Source organism: Nematostella vectensis, chromosome 7 (assembly GCF_932526225.1).
Source record: "Nematostella vectensis chromosome 7, jaNemVect1.1, whole genome shotgun sequence".
In the NCBI taxonomy this organism is placed as follows: Eukaryota; Metazoa; Cnidaria; class Anthozoa; order Actiniaria; family Edwardsiidae; genus Nematostella; species Nematostella vectensis.
Window position 1 is genome coordinate 3,180,067 of NC_064040.1, and position 25,933 is coordinate 3,205,999.

At 45.4% G+C, this 25,933-nt stretch overlaps 1 protein-coding gene across 2 annotated transcripts in view; it reads left to right on the forward strand.

The window, feature by feature from the left end:
- Positions 1–22,814, forward strand: part of LOC5514877 (kinetochore-associated protein 1) — a 94,412-nt gene extending 71,598 nt beyond the window's left edge. For both annotated transcript variants that reach the window (XM_048730514.1, XM_048730515.1), the window contains 28 exons: positions 233–340; positions 1,216–1,344; positions 1,715–1,831; positions 2,148–2,257; positions 2,523–2,736; positions 2,953–3,039; positions 3,221–3,322; positions 3,586–3,679; positions 3,999–4,057; positions 4,692–4,923; positions 5,207–5,280; positions 5,788–5,983; positions 6,516–6,592; positions 6,707–6,760; positions 8,404–8,456; positions 9,510–9,576; positions 9,891–10,009; positions 10,665–10,800; positions 10,889–10,984; positions 11,236–11,292; positions 11,381–11,435; positions 14,958–15,021; positions 15,559–15,688; positions 16,679–16,756; positions 16,833–16,880; positions 18,102–18,199; positions 21,823–21,937; positions 22,465–22,814. In XM_048730514.1, the coding sequence (XP_048586471.1) occupies positions 233–340; positions 1,216–1,344; positions 1,715–1,831; positions 2,148–2,257; positions 2,523–2,736; positions 2,953–3,039; positions 3,221–3,322; positions 3,586–3,679; positions 3,999–4,057; positions 4,692–4,923; positions 5,207–5,280; positions 5,788–5,983; positions 6,516–6,592; positions 6,707–6,760; positions 8,404–8,456; positions 9,510–9,576; positions 9,891–10,009; positions 10,665–10,800; positions 10,889–10,984; positions 11,236–11,292; positions 11,381–11,435; positions 14,958–15,021; positions 15,559–15,688; positions 16,679–16,756; positions 16,833–16,880; positions 18,102–18,199; positions 21,823–21,937; positions 22,465–22,638 (2,943 nt within the window). In that variant the 3' untranslated portion in view covers positions 22,639–22,814. The remainder of the gene's footprint in view (positions 1–232; positions 341–1,215; positions 1,345–1,714; positions 1,832–2,147; positions 2,258–2,522; positions 2,737–2,952; positions 3,040–3,220; positions 3,323–3,585; positions 3,680–3,998; positions 4,058–4,691; positions 4,924–5,206; positions 5,281–5,787; positions 5,984–6,515; positions 6,593–6,706; positions 6,761–8,403; positions 8,457–9,509; positions 9,577–9,890; positions 10,010–10,664; positions 10,801–10,888; positions 10,985–11,235; positions 11,293–11,380; positions 11,436–14,957; positions 15,022–15,558; positions 15,689–16,678; positions 16,757–16,832; positions 16,881–18,101; positions 18,200–21,822; positions 21,938–22,464) is intronic.
- The last annotated feature ends 3,119 nt before the right edge of the window (positions 22,815–25,933 follow it).

The window sequence follows — 25,933 nt, forward strand, 5'->3', positions numbered from 1 at the left end:
CCTTTGTCATGCATGTCACACAAGTCTTCTCCATATTGTCATGCAACACTGCCGAATCACGCAAAACACCACTCACCACTTCTTCATAAACCATTTTCGTCATAGCTAATACCATTTCATACCATTTTCGTTACGCAATTATTTCCTTATCACAATTTACATATCCCTGTCTTGTTTTAGCTTTTATTCAGAGCCGTTTTCACTTGACACGGTTTTCATCGCTGTATTTCAGGGCATTTCGTTACCTCCACATTTGGAGTCCCTCAAAACCCAACAACAACAGTACTTGCCTGCTGTAGTGCGCATGACTATAGAGCTTGAAGGAGGACTCTTAGTCAAGGCAAGTGTCATGTTCCATGCCAACGCACGCTACCGTGACCACATTGGCAGTTTTATTAGCCAATAAGAATGCGCGAGTTCCGTAAATGGTCTAATACAGTGGAACCTGGAGTTTACGATGTGCCTCGAGAGAAAGAAAATATAACGCAAAATCGAGGAATCGTTGAAAAGAGGTCCTCCATTTTACGGAAAACAGATTTGTATCGTAAAATCGAGAATATCGTTGTATCCAATATCTTTAGATCGAGGGATTTTTTTATACATTTTTCATTATTTCCGCCAGGAGATGGGAACGCCATCATAAAATCGAGATTATCGTTAAATCCAGGTTCCACTGTAAACCCCCCAGCCATCTAAAGAATGCCTGCTATCTAATTAACGCCCCCCCATAAGCTTACAGGTTTGTATTGAACAGCCCCTCTCTAACTCCCACTATTAGGATCATTTAGGATCATATAGGGTCATTTGCGGAACCGTTTAGTTATGTATTAATTTTGCGCCAAGGTGAGGGACTCCTTGACATGTCCCAAGGGAATCTCTCTTCTCTCTCGTTACCAAGGGTAACCGGAACCCGCGTTCCCTGCACTATGCCAGTACTCTCCCTCGCGAAACCGCTGACCGTCTATTATGCAATCGCGCGATACTCTCATTATTTCCGGTTCCGGTACAACCGGAACCCGCCTTCCCTGCACTATGTTATGATTGGTTGATTTTATTCACACAACGATGATTGTATTGATCTCTTGCCAAACGCAAATCGTTACTCGTTACTAATCGTCAACTCCTTGATCCTCTCTTGTAAAACCTTTTTCCCTTCCCTTCCCTTCCCTTCTTTTTATCTTAATATCGGTGACTTCGGTGTGACCTCATCTTTAGGTGTTCAACTGTAAATCAATTGATAAGGACCTAGGCTTGGGCTACCTGTGCTCCATCCCTCGCCAGCTTGTGATGGAGAAGCTCACATCAAAGATGATGTTCCGAGGTCAGAGCTACACCAAGATCAAGGTAACTGAATAGCCCCCTACGTTCTGTTGGTGGTATAGGGCTAGTTGAATACCAGTCATATACCATTCCTTGTTTACAAGAATGACAATGATACCGTAGCAACAATGTTTGATTGAACGTCTCTCAGTTACACGCTTGAATTAATCTATGGAAATGGATGCTTTGTGTGGATCGTTATCGTGCGGGAGCGTTTGTTAACGTCTACTGCACCTCCCCCCCCCCCCCCCCCACCCCTGCCTTATTCCCCTATACACACGTACGGTGCACATACGGCATATCCCTTGTCACCTGACAGTACACTGTACTGTAACTGAGTTACTTTTGTTCCTTATCAGTGTCTAACGTGACGTGTATTGATGTATCTTGACAGGTCCTCTCTCAAGTCGGCAGGGTGTACGCAAAGTTCATTAACGACACGAAGCTCGAGGAAGCTTGCAGTGCGCTTACGCGTAACGCCTTGTGGGGGGAAAGGCTCAGCGCAATCAAGGTAGCGTGACTAGCAGCTTGATTTCCCTGTTTTGTTTTGGCTCGTAAATTATTCATTTAAGTTAATTTTGCAAATTAACTTGAATAGGCTGTTTTTGTTGTTGTCGCTTATAAAATTATTGTTGATAATATGATAATAATTCTGTTGTCGTTATTGTTGTTTAATGTTCTTTGATACTGTTTCGGAAGATGATTTTTCTGATTTTATTTTGATATCGATAGCGATTTAGTTGTCCTTGGTTTTGATACTAGAGAGTTTTCCTTATAGAAAGTATTCCTCATAGAACTTAACTCATCTCATTTCCGTAACGTCGTAGATCTACATACAGGACGTTTATAACGTCAATCGTGAGGAGATAAGTCAACTTCTACCAAAACTCATCCAAGACAAGTCGGCCACAGTCGAAATGATAAAGGATTTCTGCAGGTAACACAAAATCAAAACATCACGTGCATCGCGTAAAGCTGCGATTGCTTCGCTACTTAAGCAATAAGTGACCATTAAGTAAAGTAGTGACGATTTTAAGTAAAAGTCGAATGTGAAGCGCTTAGAGCCTTGTAATAAGCGCTATACTAAAACAAAATTTTTATGTTATTGCTTTTGAGCATAATCTTGGCGAACGTCCTTAGATCAGCCTTTGCGTTGTAAAAAGAATGAAACAGAGGATATTTTTTCCTAATTATGAACGCAGGTCATTCAAGGTCGCGGAGGAGGAGGCCTTGCTACACTATGTCAAGACACTGCTTCTTCCCACTGCAAACCCCCTCCCGCAAGCACAGAAGCCCCGACTGGGCCACACCCCTGGCATCAGTAAAGGGGCAGAGTACGAGGCCAAGGTAGACGAGGTCGTGCAATTCATCCCAAGCCAGCTGCTGCTGCAACTTTTGATGGAGATCTTACCAAAGGTTTGTTCTAAGATCATGTGTTCTTTTCTCCAATACGGACTTCTTATACCTTTAACGGCTTTTGGGTTTTTAGTACGGTTGTAGTGCGATTTTGCGCCGCATTGGTTACAGATTTGACGTTGGATGTTTGCTTCAGGTTACGGTTGTTACGGCTTGACGCTCTCTTTCGTAACAGTTTTCGTCTGATTTGCAGTTTTTCTATTTGTGTGTATTCAGGTTGATCAGTATGATTATACAAGGCTGTTGTACGTACTGAACTTAGCTAAGAGATCTACAACAGGAGACACGGCTACAGTCGATGAGGTGAGAGCCATGTTGTTCATGCCATTGTTATTATTGTTGCTGTTTTCTTATTGTTGTTAAAGATTAAGGGAATGGCAAGTAGAGTCAGGACAGCACCACTTTTTGCTGTGTTATCTTGCGTGTAAAGTAAAGTAAGTTGTTTATCTGATCTCGTGTTGATCTAGTGTTATCTTGTGTGCAGGCCATCAGCCTGCTGGGTTACCTTGTCCATTATGAACGTGTTGCTCCGCCATCCAAGTACGAGATCAACTTCCTGCACACAAGCAAGTCAGATGAGGACAAGGTAAGAATAACCACCCTGTACCCTTTGTATTTCCTGACTTGGCCGCTTATTTGGTATAAAATACAGTGTTTAAGTAACCAATATTTCGGGACTCTTGAAGGTGGCCGCTTAATAGAGGTACACTGTGTAGCCCCTGAATAGGGGTTTAAAAGTTAAGAGGTACTACAGAATGCCAAATGTTGTATTACTTACGTTGAGGCTACTGAATTTCGGTCACCAAAAACATAAGGGTCGGATATGATCGCCTTCTCTCGATGCCACAGATTCCCCTGTCCTCTACAAGACCGCTGTCTCCGCTTGCGCAGACCAGGCTCCCCTTTCACTCGTTGCTGTACGGAGATCCGTGGAAAGTGATAAGTAAGTAGATCTGTGCGTATCACGTGACGCTCTCGTTTTACTCATCACGGAGTTGAACCATGCTGAAGTTGTTATGTGATGATTTTAGCTTCAGACTTTGCTTAACATAACATCAACCACCAACAAAACATCACCCACCAACAACAATCCAAACAACAACAAAACAACTACAACAACAACATAAGTAGCTACCAACCTACTACCAACTCCAACCAAAGACACAATGACAGAACTACGACAACAATACCCACCAGCAACATCAACCACGATATCAACACCAACACAAAGGTGATCACGTTGTTATGTTTGAAATTTTCAGCTCCTGAGCTGTCTAGAGAGACTGTGCCGAAGCTTGTAGGTGTGGCCAAAATACTCAAGGTAACGACGAATCTAAGCTCATATATCTCTATTGTCTCTGTATCCAGGGAGGTGTGAAGGCAAGATATGTAATTGCATAATTTTAGCGCATTCCGCGCTACCTACTCAGTTCTCAGAACCCTATTCTACATCTAAACCCTTCTCAGTTCTAAGGACTCCATTCTCATCTAAACTCTCCCAGTCCTCAAAACCTCCTGCTCCATCTAAACTCTACCCAGTCCCCAGAACCCCCTGCTCCATCTAAAAACCCTACCCAGTCCCCAGAACCCCCTGCTCCATCTAAAAACCCTACTCAGTTCTCAGAACCCCCTGCTCCATCTAAAAACCTACTCAATCCTCAGAACCCCCTGCTCCATCTAAAAACCCTTCCCAGTCCTCAGAACCCCCTGCTCCATCTAAACCCTTCCCAGTTCTGAGAACTCCCTACTCCATCTAAACCTAACTCAGCCCCCAGAACCCCCTTCTCAATCTAAAAACCCTAATCAAGCCGCCTAATGGTATTTTGTTAGCTGGTGCCAGCTATCTTATTGCAAGATCTGCATAGCATTTCCTTCGCATGCCTTATTCATTTATTGTTCAAGCTCTCTTTTATGGATACTTGGCTTAAATGTCTATCTTTTGTGTTTCATTCCAGCTCTCTGTTGACAAGATGTACTTGGCAGCCATACAAAATCTGTTCAAGGCTCCGGTTTCCAAGCGACGACACAGCTCTGATCTACCGGATACCATCCTGGACCTTCCCGACCCTGAGCCCGAGCAAATGGTTCGGTTTGACTTTGAGGAAGCGCAAGAACTTCTCTTTGCTGTGAAGACCAAGGAAATCTCAGTCGCCGCGGCACGATGGGTGTCGGAGCAGCTCCCTTTAGGTGAGAAACCTCTCCAATCAAATATCGCTAAGCAAAGAGTTAAAACCCCACTCTAATTAACACAAATTAAAAGCACTATCATGCAGCGAGTATTAAATAGTCTTGGCGAGCATGCGAGCAAGGCATGATTTATTAATAACACCAGAGATTTTAAGTAACATCTTAATTTGCCGATTAGCCCCCAAACAGCCACCTTATGTCTGTTGAACCCACATCTGTTATCATAATTTAACTTTGTTAGAAAAATGATACATTGCATGTCATTCTTTACTTGACCTTTCAGGAGAAGATAAAGTCAAGGTTCTCCAGGCGTGCGTAGGACTGGCAAATGAGTGGGTGGCGTCAGCATCACCAGAGGTCTGTCTCGGGCTTCATATGTTGATTTGCACCATAAAATCGCGTGACATTTTGCTTCTATGGGCTGAGTAAGCGCAAGCGCAGCGCACGTAATTTCCCGATTCTCACTGGAAAGCAAGAGGAAGCGCAAGAGAACGCAATTTCTTGATTTTCTTGCCTTTTTGCTTGAATGATTCTCGTTTATGTTGCGCTTCCGTTTAAGCTTGCACTTTTGTCCTTGGGGCTGAGATATTGCCTAAATTCGCACAATGCAACGTTAAATTGAAATGGATGTATGCAAAGCACTTTTTGAGATATTGCCTAAATTCGCACGATGCAACGTTAAATTGAAATGAATGTATGCAAAGCACTTAAACTTCCGTTTAAGCTTGCACTTGTGTCCTTGGGGCTGAGATATTGCCTAAATTCCCACGATGCAACGTTAAATTGAAATGGATGTATGCAAAGCACTTTTTGGCAAAGCTGAAAAAATTATTGTAATGAAATAATATTTCTATATTTTATCAGAACTCCGAGAAAGCGAACTTGACGTACACGCGGGTGCTGAAGCTAAGTAGGGGCGTGGCTACACAACACGTGCTTCACAAGTACTCCATAGCAGAACCCGCCTTAGTCGCCATAGTAACGCAGCCGGCAAAGCTGATTTGTCAGCTGTACGAGACTCGTGGTGCGAGAAACAAAGAGGAGCTCAACCAACCGCCAGGTAAGGTAGAATCGAATTCATTTATTTGTTATTAGAGAGTGGCGCGATAGATCTGTTGTAAGGGCCTTACTTCTGAAGCAATAAGAACGAGACTCGTGGTGCGAGAAACAAAGAGGAGCTCGACCAACCACCACGTAAGGTAGAATCGAATTCATTTGTTTGTTATCAGAGAGTGGCGCGATAGCTTTGTGGTAAGCGCCTTACTACCGTTTTCCCTGGTACCAGAGGCTCGAGCTCACTCCAAGAAGCCCAAGACCGGCGTGACAGCAAATGAGTGAAGCTCTAGCCTCTGGCATCCAGGGTACACCTGGTTCAGATGCATTGCGGAATGGGAAGTCCATCTTTACCGTCTGCCCTTTGGCCGCATAACCATATTTTCTTCACGTAATAACACTCTCATTCATGAGACAGCCCGCAGTTCAATATGGATGCATTCTGGTTGGCTCTACCCACTTCCTTTTCTGTCCTACTTTTGATTTTCATAAAAAATAAGTGCAAAGCATTTTCTAAATTTAATTACTTATCCTGACAGATATCCACAAGGCATCTGATGAGATCGCAAGTATTAACAACAGTAACGTGGATAAGATCCGACTCTATCTGCTGGAGGTGAAAACTATGTTTTTTCTTTCTCTTCTAATATGTAGTCGGTTATAAAGTTTGCATCAATTTTGTCAATCTGGCCTGATGCATTAACCCCGTGTTCTTATGGTCTTGTTTCAGCAATGGCTACCAGCTTCACCGACTTCGACAGATTTAAACGAGTCGTCTGATCAGGTAGAACACATAGAATCTCTTGCTAAAAGCGCATTGCTTGCACCTAACACAGGCGCCTACAAAGGGGAAGCGCAGGGTGCAGGAAAGGATGGGGGTGTACGCTTGTCACGCTAGTCGCATTCAGAGTCTTGTCACGCTAGCCGTATCCAGAGTCTTGTCACGCTAGTCGTATCCAGAAACTTGTCACGCTAGTCGCATTCAGAGTCTTGTTACGCTAGTCGTATCCAGAGTCTTGTCACGCTAGTTTCATTCAGAGTCTTGTCACGCTAGTCGTATTCAGAGTCTTGTCACGCTAGTCGTATTCAGAGTCTTGTCACGCTAGTCGTATTCAGAGTCTTGTCAGGCTAGTCATATTCAGAGTCTTGTCACGCTAATCTTATACAGAGTCTTGTCACGCTAGTCATATTCAGTCTTGTCACGCTAATCGTATACAGAGTCTTGTCACGCTAGTCGTATTCAGAGTCTTGTCACGCTAGTCGTATTCAGAGTCTTGTCACACTAGTTGTATTCAGAGTCTTGTCACATAGTCGTATTCAGAGTCTTGTCACGTAGTCGTATTCAGAGTCTTGTCACGCTAATCGTATACAGAGTCTTGTCAAGCTAGTTGTATCCAGAGTCTTGTCACGCTAATCGTATTCAGAGTCTTGTCACGCTAGTCGTATTCAGAGTCTTGTCACACTAGTCGTATTCAGAGTCTTGTCACACTAGTTGTATTCAGAGTCTTGTCACATAGTCGTATTCAGAGTCTTGTCACGTAGTCGTATTCAGAGTCTTGTCACGCTAATCGTATACAGAGTCTTGTCAAGCTAGTCGTATCCAGAGTCTTGTCACGCTAGTTGTATTCAGAGTCTTGTCATGCTAGTCGTATTCAGAGTCTTGTCACGCTAGTCGTATCCAGAGTCTTGTCACGTAGTCTTATTCACAGTCTTGTCACGCTAGTCGTATTTAGTGTCTTGTCACGCTAGTCGTATTCAGAGTCTTGTTACGTAGTCTTATTCAGAGTCTTGTCACGCTAGTCGTATTCAGAGTCTTGTCACACTAGTCATATTCAGAGTCTTGTCACGCTAGTCGTATTCAGAGTCTTGTCACACTACTCGTATTTAGAGTCTTGTCACGTAGTCGTATTCAGAGTCTTGTCACGCTAATTGTATTCAGAGTCTTGTCATGCTAGTCGTATTCAGAGTCGTGTCACGCTAGTCGTATCCAGAGTCTTGTCACGCTAGTTGTATCCAGAGTCTTGTCACGTAGTCTTATTCAGAGTCTTGTCACGCTAGTCGTATCCAGAGTCTTGTCACGTAGTCTTATTCAGAGTCTTGTCACGCTAGTCATATTCAGAGTCTTGTCATGCTAGTCGTATTCAGAGTCTTGTCACGCTAGTCGTATCCAGAGTCTTGTCACGTAGTCTTATTCACAGTCTTGTCACGCTAGTCGTATTTAGTGTCTTGTCACGCTAGTCGTATTCAGAGTCTTGTTACGTAGTCTTATTCAGAGTCTTGTCACGCTAGTCGTATTCAGAGTCTTGTCACGTTAGTCGTATTCAGAGTCTTGTCACGCTAGTCGTATTCAGAGTCTTGTCACGCTAGTCGGATCCTGTGTCCATATAAAGATCTAACAATCATTTTATTTATCCTGGCTCTCTCTAGCTCAGCATTGGTGAAGATGATGAAAACAGCGAAGACGCTATGAACTTAAAAAGGTTTGCGTTTAGATACTTGTATGTATCTTGTATGTATGGGGTATCCATCTGTGTATATATATAAAGTGTATAGATACTATCTTGAACTGTATATATATGGTGTATAGATATACATACTATCTTGAACTGTATATATAGGGTGTAAATATAGATATTATCTTGAACTGTATATATAGGGTGTATAGATACATACTATCTTGAACTGTATATACGGTGTATAAATACTATCTTGAACTGTATATACGGTGTAAATATAGATACTATCTTGAACTGTATATATGGTGTATATATAGATACTATCTTGAACTGTTTATACGGTGTCTATATAGATACTATCTTGAACTGTATATATGGTGTATATATAGATACTATCTTGAACTGTATATACGGTGTATAGATACATACTATCTTGAACTGTATATACGGTGTATAAATACTATCTTGAACTGTATATATGGTGTATATATAGATACTATCTTGAACTGTATATACGGTGTCTATATAGACACTATCTTGAACTGTATATACGGTGTATATATAGATACTATCTTGAACTGTATATATAAGGTGTATGGATACTATCTTGAACTGTATATATGGTGTAAATATAGATATTATCTTGAAATATATATACATAGGGTGTATAGATACATACTATCTTGAACTGTATATAAGGTGTATATTTATTTCAAGATGGTTGAATTTGTATCTTCCTAAACGCGCAGTGCCTCATGGGTACCAAACTAATGAGTAAATATAATCAGGTCGTTTCGTCCACAAGCGTAATATATAATAAAAATAAAGCGGGTAAGCGTTCTAAACCCTAGTGAACTACGGTATGTGCTGTGCATTATGTACTTTCTAGCATCCAGATTGCTCTCAGATTCCAGAATGTATCCATGTATGCGTTACACATGAGCCTCTGCGGGCTGCGACACATGGGAACCTCTGGATGCAGCATGAGATGCAACTTTTTATTTAAAATGGCTGTAGGAATGTTGTATATTATCATGACTCACGTTGTGAATTATTAACGCCGACATTTTTCCGCAGAGTCATCTACTTGCTGCACTACACGCAGACGAAAAGTATCTTGTTTCTACTCAGTTCCGCTTTCAAGGTGGGTTGTGAGCCACAATTAGATATTTCCTGGAACTACACATTGCGTTATTGATCATTTGTTTAATGATCATGAGGTCTCGGAGATCTCTTGCTAGCAGGTAAAACATAAAAGAACACAATGTGTCGTATGTTTAGTTCGATATCACATCTTTAAAGAGGACAGAATGGCATTTTCCTGAGCTTATTATTCCCATGTTCTTTCAGCAAACACCCTCGGCTAATGACCAACCTGTGCCGTCTGTTCAGTTCCATATAACCTCTTTAAAGAGGACATAATGGCATTTTCCTTAGCCTATTCGCATGTTCTTACAGCAAACACCCTCGGCTAATATGACCAACCTGTGCCGTCTGCGAGCCCTTCGCGCTCTGTTCGCTATTGCGGCGGACCAGGCGATCGAAGAAGTCGGCAAGAAGTCTGTAGCTTCCATCAAGTAAGAAGTGACTAACAGTCTCTCAGTCTCTGCCATGTTAGCAAGATTGGGGAACTAAAGCGAGAACGATGCAAAGGCTAAGACAATGAGGACAATTACAATAGAAAAAAAAGCAAGGTGTCTATGGGAAGTTTTTTGACGATTTGACTGATAATTTAAAGCGGATGGCCTTTTAAATATTGCGGATTCTAATAGGTTCATAATAGCGGTCCAAACAGTCATTTTCATATCTCTGTCTGTAATAACGAGGTTCGCTGTTTAGCGAGAGAGTACATAATAGCGGTTCAAGAAGTCATTTTCCTATCTCTGTCCGTAATAACGAGGTTCGCTGTTTAGCGAGAGAGTACATAATAGCGGTTCAAACAGTCATTTTCCTATCTCTGTCCGTAATAACGAGGTTCGCTGTTTAGCGAGAGAGTACATAATAGCGGTTCAAACAGTCATTTTCCTATCTCTGTCCGTAATAACGAGGTTCGCTGTTTAGCGAGAGAGTACATAATAGCGGTTCAAATAGTAATTTTCCTATCTCTGTCCGTAATAACGAGGGTATCCTTATAGTAAAAGTCGACTGTAGTAAGAGCTTGCAAAATTCAAGCATGTCAAAAAGAATCGCGAGAAATTCACATGACAAGTCAGTGGTGTTGATCTCCTGCAGGCAGTACATGCGACACTTGGTCTTCCTGGCAGAGTTGGAGGCGTTGCATAGCGCTCAGACACTCAGCGCATTCCAGAAATGCAATAAGGAAGGGCTTGTCAGAGGTGTATGGCGGAATCACAGCCACGAGAAACGAGTAAGTGACCCTGGATAAAATAGACTAGCCCTGCAGACATGTATTACAAACCATGAGGAAAAAACACATTCTTTGTCTTTGTCTCCAGGGAGTGCGCTTAGTGGCCGAGCTCTCGCTAGAATACAAGATTTACGACCCCCAACTGTGGAACACTGTGCTACTGCAACTTCTTAGATTCAACATGGTACATGTCTGGCTGGCTGCTGGTCACCTGTCCGTATGCTGATTTTTTGGCCGTCTGTCTGATTATCTGTCCGTCCGTTGATTTTCTGTCCGTCTGTCTGATTTTATGGCCGTCTTTCTGATTATCTAGCCGTTTTTCTGACTATTTGGCCTTCTGTCTGTCTGTCTGTCTGACTATTTGGCCGTCTGTCCGTCCGTCCGTCAATCTGTCTGTAACTCCCTCTGTAACCCTTATCTCCGCTTCACTTACAGATCAGATATCTGCGTCACGTTCTGGTGAGCTTGGCTGGCGTTCCAGACATGTGGCAGGTGAGAGAGTTTAGATCGACTGAACCTCGATTGAACCTTATCTCCCATCTCCTTATTCATGTTTTGAATGGTATTTCTCTCGCTGTAGCTGCCGTGTCTTCCTGAAGTATGGAGAAAGGTCGTTTTGGCGCCATTTGAAAATGGTATAACTTTAGTTTAGTCTACTATATAACTTACGATATTATTGTTTTGGCATAACTAATCCTAGTCAAACTGTATTGCCCCAAACACCCTCTGCCACCGCCATTTTGTCCTCCTAGCAGCCATAGAGCCAGTATATAAAACCATTTACATCGTCTTTTCTGCAATCCTTTTGGCGTTTGTAAAGATTCAATTTCGTACGCTAAAGATGAAGCTATGTTTTTGGATTATTATTTTAATGCAAATCTACACAACAAAAGAGGAGAGGCTGACATAATCCCTTTCAAGACTGCGACTCTGCTAGCAATGTCTTTGACCCTTGCGTGGGCATGTTTATGAGCAAAGGGCACATTATTTAGATTCATTCCCTCTCCCCTCTCCCCTCGTTCTCCCTCTGCTAGCAATGTATTTGACCCTTGCGTGGGCATGTTTATGAGCAAAGGGCACATTATGTAGATTCATCCCCTTCCCTCTCCCCTCGTTCTCCCTTTGTTAGCAATGTCTTTGACCCTTGCGTGGGCATGTTTATGAGCAAAGGGCACATTATATGGATTCATCCCCTCCCCTCTCCCCTCGTTCTCCCTCTGCTAGCAATGTCTTTAACCCTTGCGTGGGCATGTTTATGAGCAAAGGGCACATTATATGGATTCATCCCCTCCCCTCTCCCCTCGTTCTCCCTCTGCTAGCAATGTCTTTGACCCTTGCGTGGGCATGTTTATGAGAAAAGGGCACATTATATGGATTCATCCCCTCTCCCCTCGTTCTCCCTTTGTTAGCAATGTCTTTGACCCTTGCGTGGGCATGTTTATGAGAAAAGGGCACATTATTTAGATTCATCCCCTCTCCCCTCGTTTTCCCTTTGCTAGCAATGTCTTTGACCCTTGCGTGGGCATGTTTATGAGAAAAGGGCACATTATATGGATTCATCCCCTCTCCCCTCGTTCTCCCTTTGTTAGCAATGTCTTTGACCCTTGCGTGGGCATGTTTATGAGCAAAAGGCACATTATTTAGATTTATCCCCTCCCCTCTCCCCTCCGTTCTCCCTTTGCTAGCAATGTCTTTGACCCTTGCGTGGGCATGTTTATGAGCAAAGGGCACATTATTTAGATTCATCCCCTCCCCTCTCCCCTCCGTTCTCCCTTTGCTAGCAATGTCTTTGACCCTTGTGTGGGCATGTTTATGAGCAAAGGGCACATTATATGGATTCATCCCCTCCCCTCTCCCCTCCGTTCTCCCTTTGCTAGCAATGTCTTTGACCCTTGCGTGGGCATGTTTATGAGAAAAGGGCACATTATTTAGATTCATCCCCTCCCCTCTCCCCTCGTTCTCCCTTTGTTAGCAATGTCTTTGACCCTTGCGTGGGCATGTTTATGAGAAAAGGGCACATTATTTAGATTCATCCCCTCTCCCCTCGTTCTCCCTTTGTTAGCAATGTCTTTGACCCTTGCGTGGGCATGTTTATGAGCAAAAGGCACATTATATGGATTCATCCCCTCTCCCCTCCGTTCTCCCTTTGGTAGCAATGTCTTTAACCCTTGCGTGGGCATGTTTATGAGAAAAGGGCACATTATGTAGATTCATCCCCTCCCCTCTCCCCTCCGTTCTCCCTTTGGTAGCAATGTCTTTAACCCTTGCGTGGGCATGTTTATGAGAAAAGGGCACATTATGTAGATTCATCCCCTCCCCTCTCCCCTCCGTTCTCCCTTTGGTAGCAATGTCTTTAACCCTTGCGTGGGCATGTTTATGAGCAAAGGGCACATTATGTAGATTCATCCCCTCCCCTCTCCCCTCCGTTCTCCCTTTGCTAGCAATGTCTTTGACCCTTGTGTGGGCATGTTTACGAGCAAAGGGCACATTATGTAGATTCATCCCCTCCCCTCTCCCCTCCGTTCTCCCTTTGGTAGCAATGTCTTTAACCCTTGCGTGGGCATGTTTATGAGCAAAGGGCACATTATATGGATTCATCCCCTCCCCTCTCCCCTCCGTTCTCCCTTTGCTAGCAATGTCTTTGACCCTTGTGTGGGCATGTTTATGAGCAAAGGGCACATTATATGGATTCATCCCCTCCCCTCTCCCCTCCGTTCTCCCTTTGCTAGCAATGTCTTTGACCCTTGTGTGGGCATGTTTATGAGCAAAGGGCACATTATATGGATTCATCCCCTCCCCTCTCCCCTCCGTTCTCCCTTTGCTAGCAATGTCTTTGACCCTTGCGTGGGCATGTTTATGAGAAAAGGGCACATTATTTAGATTCATCCCCTCCCCTCTCCCCTCGTTCTCCCTTTGTTAGCAATGTCTTTGACCCTTGCGTGGGCATGTTTATGAGAAAAGGGCACATTATTTAGATTCATCCCCTCTCCCCTCGTTCTCCCTTTGTTAGCAATGTCTTTGACCCTTGCGTGGGCATGTTTATGAGCAAAAGGCACATTATATGGATTCATCCCCTCTCCCCTCCGTTCTCCCTTTGGTAGCAATGTCTTTAACCCTTGCGTGGGCATGTTTATGAGAAAAGGGCACATTATGTAGATTCATCCCCTCCCCTCTCCCCTCCGTTCTCCCTTTGGTAGCAATGTCTTTAACCCTTGCGTGGGCATGTTTATGAGAAAAGGGCACATTATGTAGATTCATCCCCTCCCCTCTCCCCTCCGTTCTCCCTTTGGTAGCAATGTCTTTAACCCTTGCGTGGGCATGTTTATGAGCAAAGGGCACATTATGTAGATTCATCCCCTCCCCTCTCCCCTCCGTTCTCCCTTTGCTAGCAATGTCTTTGACCCTTGTGTGGGCATGTTTACGAGCAAAGGGCACATTATGTAGATTCATCCCCTCCCCTCTCCCCTCCGTTCTCCCTTTGGTAGCAATGTCTTTAACCCTTGCGTGGGCATGTTTATGAGCAAAGGGCACATTATATGGATTCATCCCCTCCCCTCTCCCCTCCGTTCTCCCTTTGCTAGCAATGTCTTTGACCCTTGTGTGGGCATGTTTATGAGCAAAGGGCACATTATATGGATTCATCCCCTCCCCTCTCCCCTCCGTTCTCCCTTTGCTAGCAATGTCTTTGACCCTTGCGTGGGCATGTTTATGAGCAAAGGGCACATTATATGGATTCATCCCCTCCCCTCTCCCCTCCGTTCTCCCTTTGCTAGCAATGTCTTTGACCCTTGCGTGGGCATGTTTATGAGAAAAGGGCACATTATTTAGATTCATCCCCTCTCCCCCTCCGTTCTCCCTTTGGTAGCAATGTCTTTAACCCTTGCGTGGGCATGTTTATGAGGAAAGGGCACATTATATGGATTCATCCCCTCCCCCCTCCCCACCGTTCTCCCTTTGTTTAAGACACCTATCCGATTATTGCTTAGTTAATAGGAGTGTTGTAGAAAAACCAGGTGGTATGGGTAAGCTTGTGGAAACAGGAAAAAACCTCAGCGGAAGTTTTGTGTTGAATGGGGGGGGGGGCTGAAACCCATAAAAACAGATAAATCCTGGCTATTTCTTTGCCGAAGTTTGTCTCACCTCCTCCATTGTTGCAGTGTCGCCGCCACTCTCACCGGACGAGCTCTCTTCCTGTCATGACTCGGCGTATCTTCTGCAAAGGTTTAATGTACCACCCATATTGTTAGCATGGGCTGCTTTCTCAACATCTTGCTGTTGTCCCATCGTTCCTTCTGAATTCAAATTGAATTCAAATTGCACCATTCCTTTGCCTTATCACCCATTGCTCCTTGGTGTTGTCCCATCGTTCCTTCTGAATTCAAATTGAATTCAAATTGCACCATTCCTTTGCCTTATCACCCATTGCTCCTTGGTGTTGTCCCATCGTTCCTTCTGAATTCAAATTAAATTCAAATTGCACCATTCCTTTGCCTTATCACCCATTTCTCCTTGGTGTTGTCCCATCGTTCCTTCTGAATTCAAATTGAATTCAAATTGCACCATTCCTTTGCCTTATTACCCATTGCTCCTTGGTGTTGTCCCATCGTTCCTTCTGAATTCAAATTGAATTCAAATTGCACCATTCCTTTGCCTTATCACCCATTGCTCCTTGCTGTTGTCCCATCGTTCCTTCTGAATTCAAATTGAATTCAAATTGCACCATTCCTTTGCCTTATCACCCATTGCTCCTTGGTGTAGGTGCCCCCTTCTACTGGACCTTGACATCCCTCCCATCGCGACCCAATTCCACCGAGTAGGTCTGCATGGCCACGCCCTCAGCTGTCTCATGATGATTCCGCAGACTACACTCCGCAACACTTGCATTAAGGTATGCAACACTTGCATTAAGGTATGCAACACTCGCATTAAGGTATACAACACTCGCATTAAGGTATGCAACACTAGCATTAAGGTATACAACACTAGCATTAAGGTATACAACACTAGCATTAAGGTATACAACACTCGCATTAAGGTATACAACACTAGCATTAAGGTATACAACACTCGCATTAAGGTATACAACACTCGCATTAAGGTATACAACACTCGCATTAAGGTATACAACACTCGCATTAAGGTATGCAACACTTGCATTAAGGTATACAACACTCGCATTAAGGTATGCAACACTTGCATTAAGGTATTCAACACTTGCATTAAGGTATGCAACACTTGCATTAAGGTATTCAACACTCGCATTAAGGTATACAACACTAGCATTAAGGTATACAACACTCGCATTAAGGTATGCAACACTTGCATTAAGGTATTCAACACTCGCATTAAGGTATGCAACACTTGCATTAAGGTATGCAACACTCGCATTAAGGTATGCAACACTCGCATTAAGGTATGCAACACTCGCATTAAGGTATGCAACACTCGCATTAGGGTATGCAACACTCGCATTAGGGTATGCAACACTCGCATTAAGGTATGCAACACTCGCATTAGGGTATGCAACACTCGCATTAGGGTATGCAACACTAGCATTAGGGTATGCAACACTCGCATTAAGGTATGCAACACTTGCATTAAGGTATGCAACACTCGCATTAAGGTATACAACACTAGCATTAAGGTATACAACACTCGCATTAAGGTATGCAACACTAGCATTAGGGTATGCAACACTAGCATTAGGGTATACAACACTTGCATTAAGGTATTCAAAAACACCGCAACACTGGAATTATGGTGTTCAACAGCATTCCGCAACATAAATCATTGTCTGCAACAGCACCTCACAATACCTCGTTTTGGTTATTTGACAGCCCTTACCTCAAAAGCCTTTATGGTGTTTGCGTTGTCTTAGGAACTTTTGGATCAAAAGTGTGCAGGCCAGATCCTTGACCAGTTGCTGCAGCAGCGGATTCTCTTGCGGACAGACGCGGTGAGTGCTGTCTCGCTGAACTTCTACCGAATAAAGCAATTATTTCCAAATGAAATTAATTCAAACTCAATTTTAGGTACAGGAAGAAGTGTTTATGTACATTGAATCCACCAATCAACACGAGGTTAGCCTAAACTACATTCACTTGTTAACGTTTGCTATTCGTGCAGATTTATTATTTAAGTAAAGGTAATCAAACGGGTTCGAATCCAATCTGAAAATAATTTGCACGAGTGCATTTTTCAACCTTCCTTCGGCGTGGAAATTATTTTCAAATTGAAAGAAAAATCGTATGATTTTATAATATACATGGCAAAATTTTATGGAAACATTATTTGTGGTTATGGTTTTTTAATAAGACGGCTAATATATAGCAAAAAGACTTTGTTTCATGTCTAGCTCTTTTAGTTTTCTTTTTTTTATTGTTTGTGAGCCAATTATTGTTCAGTAATACAGTAGCAGATCTAGGGGGAGGGTATAGGGGGATTAACCCCCCTCCCCCCCTTGGGCTGCAAGAAAGCCACAAAAATTACCCCCTCCCCCTTTGTCACTGATCGGAAATAATATTTTGTCGGCACTAAATTATATTTTTTTCGGCACTAAATTATATTTTTTCGGCACTAAATTATATTTTTTCGGCATTAAATTATATTTTTTCGGCACTAAATTATATTTTTTCGGCACTAAATTATATTTTTTCGCCACTAAATTATATTTTTTCGGCACTAAATTATATTTTTTCGGCACTAAATTATATATTTTTCGGCACTAAATTATGTTTTTTCAGCACTAAATTATATTTTTTCGTCACTGAATCACCTAAACACTGCTCTGCTCTCAGGCAGATTCGAGTAATTTTGCCATGTATATTAAGCGGACTTGGATTTACAACGGCAACGACGACGGCGCACATCAGCTTTTTTAACCACACGCTACAAAATACATGTGAATGATATGCTTGTGCGCCTTGCGTGGGCGCCTTGCGTGTGCGCCTTGCGTGTGCGCCTTGCTTGTGCGCCTTACGTGTGCGCTTTGCGTGTGCGCCTTGCTTGTGCGCCTTACGTGTGGCCTTTGCGTGTACGCCTTGCGTGTACGCCTTGTGTCACTTTTGCCTGTACGGTTTGGGCGCTAAAAGATAAATGTGAACGATATGCGTGTGCGCCTTGCGTGTGCGCCTTGCGTGTGCGCCTTGCGTGTGCCCCTTGCGTGTACGCCTTGCGTGTGCCCCTTGCGTGTACGCCTTGCGTGTGCCTCTTGCGTGTGCGCCTTGTGTGTGCGCCGTAGTAGACTCTCCGTTCTCGTAAATATTGTGGTCCCTATGTTCACACGTACCTTGTTTTTTAAGCTGTTGGTTGGATCTCCTCATTTCAAGAGTTTCTACAAATTTCTCATCCAAACCGACAAACTCGATGCACTGTTGCCAAAAATTATACAAGCCGGCAGGTAAGGACATGGTCTCACAGTGAGGGAGGGAGTTAAGGACATGGGCACACGGTTGGGGAGGGAGGTAAGGACATGGGCACACAGTGAAGAAGAGAGGTAAGGACATGGGCACACAGTGGGGGAGGTAAGGACATGGGCACACAGTGATGGAGGGAGGTAAGGACATGGGCACACAGTTGGGGAGGTAAGAACATGGGCACACGGTTGGGGAGGGAGGTAAGGACATGGGCACACAGTGAGGGAAGTATGGACATCGGCACACAGTAAGGGAGGGAGGTAAGGACATGGGCACACAGTGGGGGAGGTAAGGACATGGGCATACAGTGTGCGAGGGAGGTAAGGACATGGGCACACAGTGAAGAAGGGAGGTAAGGACATGGGCACACAGTGGGGGAGGTAAGGACATCGGCACACAGTGAGGGAGGGAGGTAAGGACATGGGCACACAGTGAGGGAGGTAAGAACATGGGCACACAGTGAGGGAAGTAAGGACATGGGCACACAGTGAGGAAGGGAGGTAAGGACATGGGCACACAGTGTGGGAGGGAGGTAAGGACATGGGCACATAGTGAGGGAGGGAGGTAAGGACATGGGCACACAGTGAGGAAGGGAGGTAAGGACATGGGCACACAGTGAGCGAGGGAGGTAAGGACATGGGCACACAGTGACGGAGGGAGGTAAGGACATGAGCACACAGGGGGGGGGAGGAAGGTAAGGACATGGGCACAGTGAGTGAGGGAGGTAAGGACATGGGCACACAGTGGGGGAGGTAAGGACATGGGCACACAGTGATGGAGGGAGGTAAGGACATGGGCACACAGTTGGGGAGGTAAGAACATGGGCACACGGTTGGGGAGGGAGGTAAGGACATGGGCACACAGTGAGGGAAGTATGGACATCGGCACACAGTGAGGGAGGGAGGTAAGGACATGGGCACACAGTGTGGGAGGGAGGTAAGGACATGGGCACATAGTGAGGGAGGGAGGTAAGGACATGGGCACACAGTGAGCGAGGGAGGTAAGGACATGGGCACACAGTGAGGGAGGGAGGTAAGGACATGGGCACACAGGGGGGGGGGAGGGAGGTAAGGACATGGGCACACAGTGGGGGAGGTAAGGACATGGGCACACAGTGGGGGAGGTAAGGACATGGGCACACAGTGAGCGAGGGAGGTAAGGACATGAGTACACGGGGGGGAGAAAGGTAAGGGCATGGGCACAGTGAGTGAGGGAGGTAAGGACATGGGCACACAGTGGGGGAGGTAAGGACATGGGCACACAGTGATGGAGGGAGGTAAGGACATGGGCACACAGTTGGGGACGTAAGAACATGGGCACACGGTTGGGGAGGGAGGTAAGGACATGGGCACACAGTGAGGGAAGTATGGACATCGGCACACAGTGAGGGAGGGAGGTAAGGACATGGGCACACAGTGAGGGAGGGAGGTAAGGACATGGGCACACAGTGAGGGAGGGAGGTAAGGACATGGGCACACAGTGAGCGAGGGAGGTAAGGACATGAGTACACGGGGTGGAGGAAGGTAAGGACATGGGCACAGTGAGTGAGGGAGGTAAGGACATGGGCACACAGTGATGGAGGGAGGTAAGGACATGGGCACACAGTTGGGGAGGTAAGAACATGGGCACACGGTTGGGGAGGGAGGTAAGGACATGGGCACACAGTGAGGGAAGTATGGACATCGGCACACAGTGAAGGAGGGAGGTAAGGACATGGGCACACAGTGAGGGAGGGAGGTAAGGACATGGGCACACAGTGAGGGAGGGAGGTAAGGACATGGGCACACAGTGAGCGAGGGAGGTAAGGACATGGGCACATATTGAGGGAGGTAAGGACATGGGCACACAGGGGGGGGAAGGTAAGGACATGGGCACAGTGAGTGAGGGAGGTAAGGACATTGGCACACAGTGGGGGAGGTAAGGACATAAGCACACAGGGGGGGGAGGAAGGTAAGGACATGGGCACAGTGAGTGAGGGAGGTAAGGACATGGGCACACAGTGGGGGAGGTAAGGACATGGGCACACAGTGATGGAGGGAGGTAAGGACATGGGCACACAGTTGGGGAGGTAAGAACATGGGCACACGGTTGGGGAGGGAGGTAAGGACATGGGCACACAGTGAGCGAGGGAGGTAAGGACATGGGCACACAGTGACGGAGGGAGGTAAGGACATGAGCACACAGGGGGGGGGAGGAAGGTAAGGACATGGGCACAGTGAGTGAGGGAGGTAAGGACATGGGCACACAGTGGGGGAGGTAAGGACATGGGCACACAGTGATGGAGGGAGGTAAGGACATGGGCACACAGTTGGGGAGGTAAGAACATGGGCACACGGTTGGGGAGGGAGGTAAGGACATGGGCACACAGTGAGGGAAGTATGGACATCGGCACACAGTGAGGGAGGGAGGTAAGGACATGGGCACACAGTGTGGGAGGGAGGTAAGGACATGGGCACACAGTGAGGGAGGGAGGTAAGGACATGGGCACACAGTGAGCGAGGGAGGTAAGGACATGGGCACACATTGAGGGAGGTAAGGACATGGGCACACAGGGGGGGGGAGGTAAGGACATGGGCACAGTGAGTGAGGGAGGTAAGGACATGCGCACACAGTGGGGGAGGTAAGGACATGGGCACACAGTGAGGGAGGGAGGTAAGGACATGGGCACACAGTGAGGGAGGGAGGTAAGGACATGGGCACACAGTTGGGGAGGGAGGTAAGGACATGGGCACAGTGCGGGAGGGAGGTACGGACATGGGCACACAGTGAGGGAGGGAGGTAAGGACATGGGCACACAGTGAGGAAGGGAGGTAAGGACATGGGCACACAGGGGGGAGGGAGGTAAGGACATGGGCACAGTGGAGGAGGGAGGTAAGGACATGGACACAGTGAGTTAGGGAGGTAAGGACATGGGCACACAGTGAGGGAGGTAAGGACATGGGCACACAGGGGGGGAGGAAGGTAAGGACATGGGCACACAGTTGGGGAGGGAGGTAAGGACATTGGCACAGTGCGGGAGGGAGGTAAGGACATGGGCACACAGTGAGGGAGGGAGGTAAGGACATGGGCACACAGTGAGGGAGGGAGGTAAGGACATGGGCACACAGGGGGGGAGGGAGGTAAGGACATGGGCACAGTGGAGGAGGGAGGTAAGGACATGGGCACAGTGAGTGAGGGAGGTAAGGACATGGGCACACAGTGAGGGAGGTAAGGACATGGGCACACAGGGGGGGAGGAAGGTAAGGACATGGGCACAGTGAGTGAGGGAGGTAAGGACATCGGCACACAGTGAGGAGGGAGGTAAGGACATAGGCACAGTGAGGGAAGGAGGTAAGGAAACGGGCGCACATTGAGGAAGGCATGTAAGAAAATAGGCACACAGTGAGAGTGTGAGTTTGGGACATGGTCACACATTTGGGGAGGGAGGTAAGAACATGGGCGCACGTTCGGAAGGGGGAGGTAGAGTAAAGAGTTGGTAGAATCCCGATTTATGTAAGAACAAGGGCAAACATGTGTAAAATGCGACCAGCTCTATGATATGTGCTATGCAGGAAGTACTGTATGAACCTTGCCTAATGCGACATCACGGTCGTGTCTTGTATTTCAGGTTGGAAAATGCGATGCAGCTCGTTCAGCTCTATCACAGCGTTCATCCGCATTCTCGTTCAGCAAAGTTCGTACAGCTAGCTTCCGGTCAACTGACACCTTACGAGGAGTTGCTGGTTAGTGCTTCAGTACACAGTGTACTTTGAAGTGTATATAACGATCTTCATCGCCACCACCGTCACCACAACCATCACCATCATCACCACCACCATCACCACCACCATCATCACCATTACCGCCATCACCACCATCACCATTACCGCCATCACCACCATCACCATTATCACCATCACCACCATCAACATTACCACCATCACCATTATCACCTTCACCACCATCAACATCACCACCATCACCATTATCACCATCACCACCATCACCATCGCCGTCATCATGATAAAAGTCATCTACCAACGCGTTATTGTCGACGAACCACTGTAGGAAGCGGGTCCTTTTTTTAGTGTCTCTGCTTGGCCGCATAACACTTCTCAATTCATGTGAACTGCATTGCAGCACATTGCACCTTGTATAGTAGACCGGAATTGAACCCATGTAATTGAGAATTAAGACTAACCCTTGATTTTAAATCGTAGCGACAGCGTATGACACACAGTTTTTGTCGGGTCTCTATTATTTGTTCCAGGCGTTCCTCGAAATCAAGGACCTAATGAACCAGGTACGCTCACACTTGCCTGAACAAGAGCCTCGTCCTGATAACGAGGATGAGCAGAGCAACGAGCTTTCAACACTAGAAGACCACGAGGGCGGGCAAGCCGACCCTAGACAGCTAAGCTTTGATCTCAGTTATGTAGAGTGAGTTTGTGTTCGTATAGTGGAGAGTCTACAGGACTTGACTGTGGGACATGACCTCTCTACAACAGGCAGTCTGGATGGCAGATGCGCATCAGCGGCTATCTATTCATTTTGACATCAATAGATCTTAGCTAGCTGACATAAGAGTAAAGTGACGAGTAAATAGCAAAAATTGGATGACTTCTGTTTGTCTTCTTTTTAATTCTTATTACAGCGCGACCAGTAAATCTGTAAACGAGGAAGTATGTATGGATTTTTTCTTACCCAATCACATGCTAGTTTGCAAACAGCCAATAAGGAACGTGTCTTGACAGGTCTCAGCGCCTGAATGTTCGCTTGCGATTTGTCAAAAGACAATCGACTTTCCACGCATACTTTTTGGTGTCCACAGTTTTACAAGTCACCCTATAATCTACACGCGTTCTTTTATCTCACAATTTTCTATCATGTAGTATAGTAGTTGGCGGTTCTGGCGCATTTAGGTTAAATGCGCTAGAACCAGGCCAACTACCATACCACTTACCCGCCGTTGAGTTCCAGAGTTACCACCCACTAACCCACTGTGGAAACTGCCGATGGGATTCATTTTATGGAAACTATACCTTTTTTTTTTATTTTATGGAGACTATATGTTATTTTTTTATTTTATGGGGACTATATTATTTCATAATTTGATGGTAATAACACGGTTACAGCTGTTGCGTGACATTCTTGAAGTCTCAATTCTTAGGAGCGAGTAAGGGGAACCCCCCGCGGGCGAATATAAACATGTCTATTGTATTTAGGGACTTTCCTGCTGACAAAGTGGGGCGTTCTAGATTTGCTTAGAGTCATGCCAACGCAATAACATTTTAATTCCTAAGAGTGGATCAGGGGATTCCCCGCGGCTGAGTATGTGCTTCAAATAGGGATTCGTATGTCAAATGGGTAATCGGGGTCATTGTCTGATCTTATAATGCCCGTAGGCTAAGCTTTTGATTCCGTCTTTTAATATGTACCTTTTATCGTCGAAACAGCTGAGTGATACCTTGTTTATTTCGTAACTTCCTAGTTGATGGTTTTGGCTTCTTATCGTGGTGTATCTTCTTGTTGTCTATTAGTGTGCTCGTGTAGTCTTCGTGTTTTATGTTACTCTTGATTACATTCTTTTTTATTCCCTTTGCTGTCTTTCCTCCTGTGTGGTCGTCTTTCATGTAACTATACATCTTTGATCGTAGTCCGACTAATTTGATTCCCTTTGCTGTCTTTCCTCCTGTGTGGTCGTCTTTTATGTAACTGTACATCTTGGATCGTAGTCCGACGAATTCGCAGATGAGGGCTCCGGCAGCCTCGTCCTTAAACTTGCCGATCGCCTTCTTGTTTGATTCTTCGAAGTATGGTGAGTCTTTCGGATAATCACTGTTGTCGCATCTGTCTCTATTATTCCAAAAGTCTCGGTATGCGTCTTCTGTCTCTATCTCGTATGTCAGACTGTCAGTGAACAGTAGCCGTGCCTTGTCTCCATACTTCTCTTTGATGTAGTTGTAGTGGAAGTCGTACATCAGTACCTTGCTGAGGTCTAAGATGCACATGCCGATGTATGTGGGCCTGTTTAAGTTGAGTGTCTCTTTGATCTTGTGTACTGCTACTAAGCCCTTGTAGAATATCTTACTGCTCACATAGGATGGCTTGCTTACCAGTTTGAGTAGCCTCTTCTCGTCGGTGACTAGTCGGACGTCTACTCTTTTTCGTAGGCTCTCCATAGTCTTGCCGAATACACTGTTGTTCATTAGCTTGAAGAAGTCCTTTTCGAATGAGTTTTTAGCGTTCTTGCGCTTTTCAGTATTGAAGTTTGTATACTGCTTGAGCCATGGCGATTGATCAAACTCTAGTACTCGGTAGACTTTAGTTACTTTTAGGCCTAGATCTATGTATAGTTGTAGGTTTCTGTAATGTAGTACGTACTTCTCTTTGTTCTTTAGAGTGGGGATCAGTTTAGATACTAGACCTGTTGATATGCCGTACTTGGTGGATATCCTGTTGCAGTATTCTGACAGCATGTCTTTTGACACGTTCTCTGCGGCTAGAGGGTAGTCGTTGTGTAGGTCGTGCAGGCATTTGGGGTACTCTAGGTCGACCTCTAGTATCAGTCCCTTTTTACTGTCATCACCGTGCTTAGCGAGGTTTATCTTATTGATCTTCTTTTCTGTCATCCACTTAAACCCCATCTGTACAAGTTGTTTGCGTCTAGGTACATAACATACTTTGGGGGCGCCGTCTCATCATATGATATAGGGTCTAATTTATAGGGTATAGGATCTGATTTTTGGGTCGCTCGAGTTCAACCTCATCTCAAGCTTTGTCCCAGGTCCGCAATAGTTGTATTTTTTTTTTTTTTTTTTGGCGTGGGGGTGCGCATATGTAGCTCCCCCATTTTCGCTAATTGCTCCTGAATATCGAGTCTGCCACCTTCCTTCGCGCTAATAAACTTACACTTCCTCGCCCCACACTCGCTACACTCTCCAACCATGTGAAGGCGTCCGTTCTTGGATACTTCCGTTTTCTGGTCGATGGTATCAGTAAATTTCCTGTCGCAAACAGTACATTTTACACATCTATATATAATATCGTTAGACAATAGATGCGAAGGCCTGGATGATCATTAATCTCGTCAGGTCTCAGTTTGAAATCGAGTAGAATGTCGATAGGTCTCCGCCCTATATTACGCTGTTGGATGTAGTAGATGCAGTAGTACCCGCACATAATCGAGTTAACAGCTTGGATCTGAGATGAGTTGTATTCAAATGGCTTGTCGCTAGTTCTCATATATTTAACGCACTCGATGGGGGGTTGGAGACCGAAACTGTCGAAGTACTCGACGCATTCGTTATCCGTTTTATTACACATGGCGACCCAGTGTGTGCCATCACCGTCGAAATAGTCTTGAAGGTTAACGATTAGACTACTATTGTTTTTAATCTCGCGAGGTAGCATGTCTTTGCTAAACGTCCCAACGCATCCTTTCACGCTCCTCATAATTATATCAATATCTATATTGCTCAGCGGTTTTCCCAAGCCCCGTAGAAGGGGGTGGGCGGCTCATTGTTCCTGGTAGTACTAGTCCCTTTGCTGTATTCTTTTTTTTTAGGCGCGCTTGCTGCCTTCCCTTCTCTATGCGCGCCCCCTCCTCTTGGTCTCCTAACAACTGTTCCAGGTAACGCAATCCCTTTACCACCGAAGATACCCCCAGTAGATTAGGGAGCAGAGACGCAGCAAGGCCACCTAGGAGAGCCCCAAGAAACCCCCCTTGTTTCGTTAGT